Source organism: Serinus canaria, unplaced genomic scaffold, assembly GCF_022539315.1.
Source record: "Serinus canaria isolate serCan28SL12 unplaced genomic scaffold, serCan2020 HiC_scaffold_220, whole genome shotgun sequence".
NCBI lineage: Eukaryota > Metazoa > Chordata > Aves > Passeriformes > Fringillidae > Serinus > Serinus canaria.
In genome coordinates this window covers 1-11,321 of record NW_026108334.1, presented here as the reverse complement: position 1 = coordinate 11,321, position 11,321 = coordinate 1, and the positions used below count along the sequence as shown (strand labels likewise).

The following is an 11,321-nucleotide window of genomic DNA, read 5'->3' as shown; positions in this document are numbered from 1 at the left end:
AATTAATTTCCCCAAGTCATGTGTGAGAGGAATGATGGATTTTGTCCTTACAAACAAACTGGGGGTCTGCTGGTAGATCAAACCAGCACCGAGAGATAAAAGAAACAATGGGAAAGATTCCACTGATTGATGAATAGAAAAAGATATTTGCTTTTACAAACAAACTTTAGGTTCACTGATAGACGAAACTGAACATTGAAAGATGAAAGAAACAATGAGGTAAAACCCTAAATTCCATAAGAATTAAGAATTAAAAGGGAGGGTCATACATTAGAGGGGAATCTTCGGTGTCAGGTGTATCCAGAAGTCTGAACCTGTCACGTACCTCAGCCAATGGGGAAAGAGAGAAGGGAAATAGGCCGGGAAATTGGGATAAAAAGGGAGGCTGCGTCCTCCAAAAATTTGAGAGACCCCAGTGGAATGCCCCAGAGTATCTGCCTTTATTCGAAGTAAAGTAAAGTAAAAGGACTCCTCTGTCTCCTTTTTGGACATAAACTTCTGATGTTTGTGGATTAATTTTCCTGACAAGTGTGTTGTGCCCGTCACCAGTGATTGAACTGTCCCCACTTACCCAGACCCTCGAGCCTTTCCTTGTGCGCTCTGTTCCCCGCCCAGGGGGAGGAGGGAAGTGACTGAGAGGTTTTGGCCTCTCTCCAGCATCCCCTGCTCCGGCCTGGGCTCCTGCCGGGGCTGCAGGTGGGTCCCTGCTCCGTCCCGCACTCACCCCAGCTCCCAGCGCCCTCAGGTCCCGGTCACGCCGAGCTCCCGGCGGTTCGGGGCAGCAGCAGCGGCTCCTTGGCCTCCTGCCCGGGCCGGGCCCAGCGCCGGAGCCGCTCCTCAGCCGCGGGTTCCAGGAAATGCCGGAGTGCGGTGAAGGAGCAGTGAGGCCGTGCCGTGTGCAGAGCCCGCTCCTCGCCGCGATTGGCTGATTCTGCCGTCACTCCTCGTTCTGGCCGCTGATTGGTGGGAGCGGGGCCAAGCACGGCCCCGGTGCCGGCCTGAGGGCGCCCCTGGCTCGGCAGAGCCGCCATTACCGGAGCGTCTGTGCGGGTCTGGGAGCGGCGGCAGCGGCCGGAGCTCGGAGGCGGCCCCAGCGCAGCCTCCGGGGACGGTGCAGCCCCCTCTGTCCTAGCCACAGGAACCGGGCCGAGCCAGCGCTGCTCCGGCAGCGGCTCCTGCCTAGGCAGCGGCGGGAAGGAGACCGCGGGCAGCCGCTCCCTCAGCGCCCTTAGCCCAGGGGCAACACGGGCCGGACAGGGCACAACCAACCCGCCTGAGCCCCCTGCCGCCCCCGAGGCCCGCAGCGAGCCCCGAGCCCCCGCACAACCCAGTGCGGCTCCCACCTGGCTGCGGCCGCCTCCGAGCTCCGCCGCCGCCTCACCGGTGGTTCCCGGTCATTCCTAGTATGGTCCAAATCGCTCCCAGTAGGATCCCTGTTGCCCCCGACACGGTCCCAGTGGCTTCCAGTTATGCTCTGTATGGTTCCTTCCCTCTCAGTAAGAGCCCAGTGTGGCCCCAGTCACTTCCAGGATGAGCCAGGTCACACCTTACGCGATGCCATTTGCCCCCACTGTGGCCCCAGTTGCTCCCAGTATGAGTCCAGTCACCTCCAATATGATCCCAGTTACTCCCAGAGACTCGCAGTACTATGCCAGTCACTCCAAGTGTGACCACATCTATCCCAGTATGATCCCACTTGCTCCCTGCATTATTCCAGTTTCTCTAATTCATCCCTACTACAGATCTGATCACTCCCAGTATGATTCCAGTCAATCCCAGGATGATCCAAACCACTCCCAGTCTCTCCCAGTATATCTCAATTGTCCCTGTATGTTCCCAGTTGCTCCCAGTAGCCCTCAGTGTGGTCCCGGTATATCCCAGTAAGATCCCTGGTGCCCCAGTTCTGCTCCCAGTGGGTTTTTTTCCCAGTCTCTGCCAGTCCATTCCAGCCTGTCCCTCTCTGTTCTGTTTTTTTCCCGGCAGCTCCTGCTGTTTCCCAGATTCTGCCCCCCCCTCCCGTCCCCCCCCATTCCCGGGCACTGGGACCCCCCCCCGCACCCCCTTATCCTGCACCAACACCCCCCTGCACCCCCTTTCCCGGGTATCTCCTCTCCCAGCCGCTGGATCCCCCGTTCCCGTGCCCCGGGACTCCCGGGCCCCCATTCCCGGCCAGCCCGGGGCACCTCACCCCGCGGGCTCCCTTTGCTGGGACACCCGGCCTGGGCACGGGGCTCTGCGGCCGCTCTGGGATTTATGATCCCCCAAAGGAAAGGGGGAGAACAGCAGAGAGAGGGAGAGAAGGAGATTGGGAATCAGGGATCGTGGTCCCAGCGCCCAGTCCTGCTCCGCCGGGGGTGGGACCCGGACCCGCAGGAAAAATTGGCTGCGCTGCTCGCGGTGCTTGCCCGGCTTTGGGCCGAACCCAGCGGGGTCCGGGCAGAGTTCGAGCGCAGGGCCCGGCAGTTCAGCACAGCCCGGCCCGGGGGTCCCGCAGAGCGCGGCCGTGGAGGGTCCCAGACAGATCCCCGAGGGATCCAGGGGGAGTGCCAGGAGGGAATCCAGGCGAATTCCCTGGAATTCCCCCTTTTCCCCTACCCCTTTTCCCCTCCCCCGCGCTCCCTCGGGCACTTTCGCTTTCGCGTCTCTCCGGCTGCTCCACAACCGCGATCAGGGACGGCTGCGATGGCTCCAGCGCTGGGGCTGGGGCTACTCTGGGGGCTCCTGGGACTCCTGGGGAACCCGGGGGGCGCGACCAAAGGTGAGTAGGAGTCCCCGAAACCGGGAACTCCCTGAACCGCAATTCCCGGGCACCGGGACCCCCCCCACCGAAGTTCCATTTCCGGGCACCGGGAACCCCCTTGAACCCCCATTTTGAGTCCTGTGACCCCCCCTAAATCCCCTTCCCCAGCATCGACACCCTCCTGAACCCCCATTCCTGAGCACGCGGACCCCCTTGAGCGCCCATTTCCGGACACCCCGACCCCCCTGTACCCCCTTCGGCAGCACCGGTCCCCACTGCACCCCCTGCTCTGGCACCAGGACACCGCTGAACCCCCATTTCTGGTCACCGGCGCACCCGAAACCTCCATTTTCGGGGATATAAACGGCCTCGAACCCCGAATTCCGGGAAGGAAATTCCCCCTGAACCCTCATTCTCCGGCACGGGACACCCCTGAACCCCCATTTCCGGGCACCGGGACCCCCCTGAATCCCCTTCTCCGGGACTGGGATCCCCCCGCACCCACGTCAGTGTTCTGGGACCCCCTGCACCCCCATTCCCGGCCATCCCGCCCTTCCCAGACCCCAGACCCGCCCTTTTCCTCGGATTTGGACCCCGAGATCTCCCAAATTTCTGCGTCCCCCCAGTTCTCCATTCCCGGCGATTCCTGGAGGGGGTTCCAGGCGGTCCCGGAGGATCCTCCGGGGTCCCAGGAAGTCTCAGCGAGGATCCAGTGGGATCCAGATGAATTCCCTGGAATTCCCCTATTCCCCGTCTCGCTTTCGCCTCTCCCAAGCTGCGTCCCCGGGATCTTCCCGTCTCTCCCAGCCCGAGACCCCCCTGTCCGTGAGCCAGGAACCCCCTGGAGCCCCATTCCTGCCTTTCCCAGCTCCCAAACCCCACTTCCCTCAACACCGGGGACCCCTGGACCCCCTTTGGTGGGCACAGGGACCCTCCTGAATCCCCAAACCCGCCTCTCCCAGTCCCTTCCTTGAACCTTGGACCCTTCCCGGCTCTCCCGGGTCCACTTCCCGACACTTGGACGCTCCCAGACGCCCCAATCTCTGCGTCCCCCCAGTTCTCCACAACCTGCGTGTCCTGCGGGAGGGTCCTGGCAGGTCCCGGGGGGATTCAGGAGAATTCCCAGGGTTTCCTCTGTCCCCTCCCCCTCCCCGCGCTGCCCCGGCCACTTTCGCGTCTCCCGAGCTGCGACACCGGGATCCGCCCGGGGACCGGCGACTGCTCCGGCAACGGGACCCCCCTGAGCCGTAATTCCCGGGCACGGGGACCCCCCGAACTTCCATTTCCGGGCGAACCTCCCTTCCAGGGCACAGATACCCCTTTGAAAGTTAATTTCGGGGCACCAGGACCCTCCCCTGTACCCCCTTCCCCAGCCCCGATAACCCCTTCTCCCCCATATCTGGAGCCTGGAACCCCCTGAACCCCAAATCCCGGGCACGGAAACCGCCCTGAACCCCAAATCCCGGGCACGGAAACCGCCCTGAACCCCCATTCATGCGACGTGATACCTCCTTCACCTCATTCCCCATCACTGGATCCCCACCCCGCTGTTATTTGGCATCGGGAGCTCCCTGAACCCCGATTTCCGGAAGAGACTCCCCTGAACCCCCATTCCTGGGCAGCGGGACCCCATTGCATTCCTTTATGCAGCACCGGGATGCCCTGAACCCCCATTCCACTGCACCAGGACCCCCGTGCACCCCCATACCCGGGACTGGAACCCTCCCAAACCCTCCATTCTCACGCACTGTGATCCCCCTGCACCCCCTTATCCAGCCCCAGTGCGACCCCGCACCCCCTTTCCCGGCCCACTCCCTCTCAGACAGTCCAGCCCCCGCTTTTCCTTGACCTCGGCATCCCCTGGACCCCCACTCCTGCCTTCCCCAGCCCCCACCCACCACCTTCCTCAACACCGGGGACCCGCGCACCCCCTTTCCTGGGCACAGGGACGCCCTGCCCCCCCCATTGCCCTCACCCCCCCTTTCCTTGACCTGGAGGGACCCCCTGAACCTCCGTTCCTGGTAAGGGGGACACCCGTGAGCGTTCATTTCCTGGCAGCGGAACCCTCCTGCACCCTCTTATCTGCCACAGGGACCACCCGGATCTCCCATTCCTTGGGATTAGGATCCCTTTGAACCCAGGGTCGCGGCACGGGAACCCCCTGAACCCCCATTCCTGGGCACTGGGACACCCCTGAACCCTCATTTCCGGGCACCGGGACCCCCTGCATCCCCTTATCCGGGACTGGGATCCCCCCGCACCCACGTCAGTGCTCTGGGACCCCCTGCACCCCCATTCCCGGCCATCCCGCCCTTCCCAGACCCCAGACCCGCCCTTTTCCTCGGATTTGGACCCCCAGATCTCCCAAATTTCTGCGTCCCCCCAGTTCTCCATTCCCGGCGATTCCTGGAGGGGGTTCCAGGGGGTGCTGGGAGGTCCCCCGGGGTCCCAAGAAGTCTCAGCGAGGATCCAGTGGGATCCAGATGAATTCCCTGGAATTCCCCTTTCCCTCGTCTCGCTTTCGCGTCTCCCAAGCTGCGTCCCCGGATCCGCCCGCCTCTCCCAGACCCCCTTTCCGTGAGCCAGGGACCCCCTGGAGCAAAATTCCTGCCTTTCCCAGCTCCCAAACCCCACTTCCCTCAACACTGGGGACCCCTGAACCCCCTTTGGTGGGCCCAGAGACCCCCCTGGATCCCCCATCCCGCCTCTCCCTTCCTTGAACCTTGGACCCTTCCCGGCTCTCCCCGTTCCCTTCCTAGTTCCGCTTCCCGACACTTGGACGCCCCCAGACGCCCCAATCTCTGCGTCCCCCCAGTTCTCCACAACCTGCGCGTGGGTCCTGGCAGGTCCCGGGGGGATTCAGGAGAATTCCCAGGGTTTCCTCTGTCCCCTCCCCCTCCCCTCGCTGTCCCGGCCACGTTCGCGTCTCCCGAGCTGCGGCTCCGGGATCCGCCCGGGGACAGGGCACTGTCCCGGCACCGGGACCCCCTGAGCCGTAATTCCCGGCCACGGGGACCTCCCGAACTTTCATTTCCGGGCGAACCTCCCTTCCTGGGCACAGAGACCCCCTTGAACGTTCATTTCGGGGCACCGGGATCCCCCTGTACCCCCTTCCCCAGCTCCCATAATCCCTGCACGCCCTTATCTAGAGCCTGGAACCCCCTGAACCCCAAATCCCGGGCACGGGCACCCACCTGAACCCCAATTCCTGGGCACAGAAACGTCCTGAACCCCATTTCTGGGCACCGGGACCCCACTGCTTCCCGTTTTCTGGCACTGGGATCCCCTGAATCCCCATTTCCGCTGCACCAGGAACCCCCGTGAACCCCCATTTCTGTGAACGGGGACCCTCTGCACCCTCATTCCCTGCACTGGAGCCCCACCACGCTGTTATCTGGCACCGGGACCACCTTGAACCCCCGATTTCTGGGAAGGGACTCCCCCTGAATCCCCATTCATAGGCACCGGAACCCCACTGCACCCCTTATACAGCACTGGAACCCCCGTGCACCCCCATATTCGGGACTGGAACCCTCCCAAACACTCCATTCTCAGGCACAGGGATCCCTCCTACACCCCCTTATCCAGCACCAAAGCCCCCCTGCACTCCCTATTGCCGTCCCTCTCCCTCTGAGACCCCGGCACCCCCTGGACCCCCACTCCTGCCTTCCCCAGCCCCCACCCACCACCTTCCTCAACACCGGGGACCCGTGCACGCCCTTTCCTGGGCTCAGGGACCCCCTGAACCTCCGTTCCTGGGCATGGGGACTCCCCTGCACTCCCTTATCCGGGACTGGGACCCACTCCTGGACCTCCCCACGTGTTCTGGGACCCCGTGCTCACCTCCCCAGCCCTCCCGCCCTTCCCAGACCCCAGACCCGCCCTTTTCCTTCACCTTTGCACCCCCAGATCTCCCAAATTTCCCGATCCCCCCAGTTCTCCACTCCCGACGCTTTCTTAAGGGGGTCCCGGGGGTCCCAGGTGGTTCTCAGAGGGCTCCAGGGCGGTCGCAGAGGGGACCCAGAGGGATTTTCTGGAATTCCCCTGTCCCCTCCCCCTCCCCGCCCTCCTCGGTCCCTTTCGCTTCCGCGTCCCAACCTGGGAGAGTGGGATCTGCCCGGCGACCGATGACGTCACTGAAAGCTCGGATCGCCATTGGCGGGCGGTAAATAGCGGTGCCGATAGCGGGGCCGGAGGCTGCTCTGGGGGCGGGGCCTGGCCGGGGCGGGGCCAGGGCTGGGGGCGGGGCTGTAGTGGAGCAGCGCCATGACTCCAGCTCTGGCTCTGGGGCTGCTTTTGGGGCTCCTGGGGGACCCGGGGGGCGCGACCAAAGGTGAGTGGGAACCCCCAAACCGGGAACCCCCTAAACTCCCATTTTCACTTTCTAGGACCCTCCCGCTTCTCTTTCCGGCCAAGGAGCTCCCCTGAACCCTCATTTTGGGTCCACTGACCTCTTTCAATCCCTTTTGCCAGGCTCTGAACCCTATTCCTGGAAAGGAAAGGAAACCCCCTTGAACCGCCATTCCCAGGCGTCAGAATCCACTGAACCCCCATTCCTTGGCAGGGAAAGCCTCTGAACCCCATATCTGGGCACGGGGACCCCCTTGAACGATCATTTCCTGGCAGCAGGACCCCCCTGCACCCCCTTATCTGGCACCGGGACCCACCGGATCTTCCATTCCTGGGGATCAGGATCCCTTTGAACCCTGAATTGCCGCACAGGAACCCCCATGAACCCCCATTCCCAGGCACCAGGACCCCCCTGCACCCCCTTATCAGGGACTGGGATCCCCCCGATCCCCTGTCAGTGCTCTGGAAGCCCCTGCTCCCCATTTTCGGGCATCCTGCATTTCTCAGACTTCAGACCCTTTGGATCTTTTCCTTGACCTCTGGACACCCCAGATCTCCCAACTTTCCATGTCTCTCCCGTTCTCCACTCCCACCCCTTCCCAAAACGGGGTCCCAGAGGATCCAGGCGTCTCAGGGGGTTTGCAGTGGGGATCCAGAGGGATTCGGATGAACTCCTTGGAGTTCCCCTGTCCCCTCCCCCTGCACTCCCTGGGTCTTTTTCGCATCTCCCAGGCTGCATCCCTGGGATCCACCCACCTCTCCCAGCCCCAGACTCCCCTTTCCGTGACCCAGGGACCTCCTGGTCCCCATTCCTGCCTTTCTCAGCTCTCAGACCCCACTTCCCTCAACACTGGGGACCCCTGGACCCCCTTTTCTGGGCACAGGAACCCTTGGATTCTCATCCAGCCTTCCCCTTCCTTGAACCTTGGACCCTTCCTGTCTCTCCCAGTTCCACTTTCCAATCTTTGTGCCCTCTTAGTTCTTCATCCCCTGTGTGTCCTGCTTGGAGGGGTTCTTGGGGGTCCAGGAGAGTTCTGGGAGAATTCTGGGCCCTGGGACACCCCTGAATTTTCTCTTCTGGGCATTGGGACCCCCCTGCACTCCATTATCCAGTACCAATTCCTCTTTTCCTGCTCCCTCTTTCCCATCCATCCCATCTTCTCCCGTCCCCAAACCCCTCTTTTCCTTGTCCTTGAGACCCCCATGGACCCCCATTCCTGCTTTTCTCAGCCCCCAGCCTCCCTTTTCCTCTGCATCCAGGACCCCCAAGCCTCCTATTCCCAGGTCTCCCCATCTTGTACCCCCTCTTTCCTTGGCACTGGGGACCCCTGGACCCCCTTTCCAGGGCACAGAGATCCCTTGGAACCCCCATCCCACCTCTCCCAGTCCCTGCACAGCCCCCCCTGCCCCCTTCCATAGCCCTGGAACCCCCTGAGCCCCCATTCCTGGACACCAGGACCCCCTGCAGGCCCTTTCCTGTCCATCCCACCTCTCCCGCCCTGCACACCCTTTCCTTGGCCCCAGGATCCCCAAACCCCTTCCCAGCTCTCCCCGTTCCCCTTTCATTGATCCATGACCCCCTCAGCCCCCCCAAATCTCCGTGTCCCCCCAGTTCTCCACTCTCTGCGTTACCTGAAATTGGTGGTGTCAGAGCCCAGCCCAGGGGTCCCCCAGTTCTTGGCCACCGGGTTCATGGATGGGATCCCCTTCGTGCGCTACGACAGCGAGCGGGGCTGGGCGGAGCCGCTGACGCAGTGGATGAAGGACAGAGCCGAGCCAGGATATTGGGAGGAGGAGACCCAGAAGTTTGTGGAACACCAGCACACATTTGTCAAAGACCTGGAGACACTGCGGGAGCGGTACAACCAGAGCAGGGGTGAGTGGGGGGAGCTGTGGGGCTGAGATGGGATCTGTAGGTCTTGGATGTGTATTCACAAGGCTCCAAGGGAGTGAAATGGGAATCTATCAGGCTGGATGGGATGTCTTGTGATCTATGGGTTGGGATGAGATCTGTGGGGTTGGATTGGGATCCATGGGGCTCCAAGTGGCTGGAATGAGGCTCTGTGGGTCTCCCTCAGACTCTGGGGCTCCACAGAGCTGGAATGGGGCTCTGTGGGGCTGGGACACAATTCCATGGGTCTCTGTGGATACAATCCCCCCAGGTCTCCACACGAGGTTGCGAGTTTCTGGCTGTGACCTTCTGTCCGATGGGAGCATCCGTGGATCCCACATGGATGGCTACGACGGGCGGGATTTCATCTCCTTTGACCTGGAATCCGGGAGATTCGTGCCGGCCGACAGCGCTGCTGAGATCACCAGGAGGCGCTGGGAAAAGGAAGAGGTGGCTGAGAGGCGGACGAATTACCTGAAGCACGTCTGCCCGGAATGGCTCCGGAAATACGTGGGATATAGGGAGAAGGAGCTGGAGCGCAAAGGTGGGAGCAGAATTCCTGCTGGGATTTGGAATTTGGGAATGGTGGACCTGAGAACACGGAAATTCCTGTGGAAATTCTATGGGTAGATTTCACTTCCATCCCATTCCCATGGATTTCTATGGTCAGATCTCACACTCATCCCATTCCTGTAGGAATTTCATGGGTAGATGTCATTCTCAGCCCATTTCTATGGAATTCCATGGGCAGGTCTCCCCCCCCATCCTGTTCCAGTGGGAATTTCATGGGTAGAGGCTCACCCCAGTCCCATTCCAGTGGGAATTCCATGGGCAGATATCACCCCATTCCCATGGAACTCCATGGATGTCCTTCACCATTATCCCATTCCAGAGCCCCCTGATGTCCATGTATCTGGAAAAGAGGAACATGGGACGCTGATCCTGTCCTGCCACGCGTACGGATTCTACCCCAAAACCATTGCAGTCAGCTGGATGAAGGGGGGTGATACCTTGGATCAGGAGACGGAGCGGGGCGGGATCGTTCCCAACAGCGACGGCACCTTCCACACCTGGGCCAGGATCGAGGCGCTGCCGGAGGAGCGGGAGCAGTACCGGTGCAGGGTGGAGCATCCCGGCATGCCAGAGCCCAGGATCTTCGCTTGGGGTGAGGCTGGGAATGTGGGGATTGGGAATTTGGAATTCCCAAATGGGGATTCCCCTCCCCCTCCTCACTATCCCGCATTTCCCAGAGCCGACATCTGGCGGGAATCTCACCGTGGTGGTCGCTGTGTCCGTCATCGCTGCCATCCTCATCCTCATCATCCTCATCGGATTCGGCGTCTGGAAGCTCCAATCCGGTAGCACATGGGACAGGGGTTGGGAAGGGACACAGATCCACCTGGCACTGTTCTGGGAATCCTGCGCCACTGACGCTGATCCCACTTTGTTTCCACAGGGAGGAGGGACAGGAGTGGATACAACCCAGCAGCCGGTGAGTTCCAATGGCAGATCCAGCTCTGGATCCCCTCTGTGCAGATCCCAGGATGGATCCTGGGGTTAATCCTGGTGTGTGATCCGTGCTGGAATCTCATGGATCTTCTCTTTCTGCAGGGAAGGATGTGGGAACCAATGGCTTGGCCACAGGTACAGAGCAGGATCAGGGTGGGATTCCAGAAGGGGGATCAGGGCAGGATGGATGGACTGGGATCAGGGAGGGATTCTGGATCAGAGCAGGGTCCAGAAGGGGGTTCAGGGGGAATTGTAGAGTGGGACTGGGGCCGGGTTCTGGAGTAGGATGAGTTGGGATGGATGGAGCAGGATTGGAGTGGGAGGGATGGAGTGGGATCAGGGCTGGATTCCAGACAAGAATCAGGTGGGATGGAATGGAGCAGGATCAGGTTGGGGTTCCAGAAAAGAATTGGGGTTGGATGGGGTGGGATGGATGGAGCAGGGTTGGGGCAGAGTGGATGGAGTGGGATCAGGTGGGATTCTGGAGCAGTTCCTGCTCCCCATGGACTCCAGCCAGGTCCATCCTGTGGAATGGGGACAGGGACAGGGTGACACCGTGACCCTCTCTCATCCCGGCAGGAATCACTGCCTGAGCGATCCATAGAGCTGGATCCAGCCCCCTCCCTCTTCCCAGGAAAGCTGAGAGCTGCCAGCAGAGCTCATCCCACTGCTCCCACCCACCCCACAGCTCTTGCTAACGGATCCATTTTCCAACGGGAGTATTTGTGGTTCTTGCTTTAAAGGCAAGAACCACAAATGCTCACAGTGCTTCACTTCTGGTGTGAAATTATTCTGCTTTGGGCAATAAATCCTCCTTTGGGCAATAAATCC

The 11,321-nt window shown here is 61.4% G+C and overlaps 1 protein-coding gene across 3 annotated transcripts; it reads left to right on the top strand.

Annotated features, from left to right (window-relative positions):
• Positions 1 to 2,441: 2,441 nt before the first annotated feature.
• On the top strand, positions 2,442 to 11,321 carry LOC115484320 (class I histocompatibility antigen, F10 alpha chain-like). 3 transcript variants are annotated; one of them, XM_050987779.1, is made up of 8 exons: positions 2,454 to 2,758; positions 8,703 to 8,966; positions 9,253 to 9,525; positions 9,874 to 10,146; positions 10,232 to 10,339; positions 10,438 to 10,473; positions 10,593 to 10,625; positions 11,070 to 11,321. In XM_050987779.1, exons 1-8 carry the CDS (start codon positions 2,683 to 2,685, stop codon positions 11,081 to 11,083), a joined length of 1,077 nt encoding a protein of 358 aa, XP_050843736.1. In that variant the 5' UTR covers positions 2,454 to 2,682; the 3' UTR covers positions 11,084 to 11,321. The 3 variants fall into 3 exon arrangements, with proteins under 3 accessions (XP_050843735.1, XP_050843736.1, XP_050843737.1); XM_050987778.1 differs by lacking the exons at positions 10,593 to 10,625; positions 11,070 to 11,321 and having other exon boundaries at positions 2,442 to 2,758; positions 10,232 to 10,557; XM_050987780.1 differs by lacking the exons at positions 2,454 to 2,758; positions 10,593 to 10,625; positions 11,070 to 11,321 and adding an exon at positions 6,939 to 7,073 and having other exon boundaries at positions 10,232 to 10,557.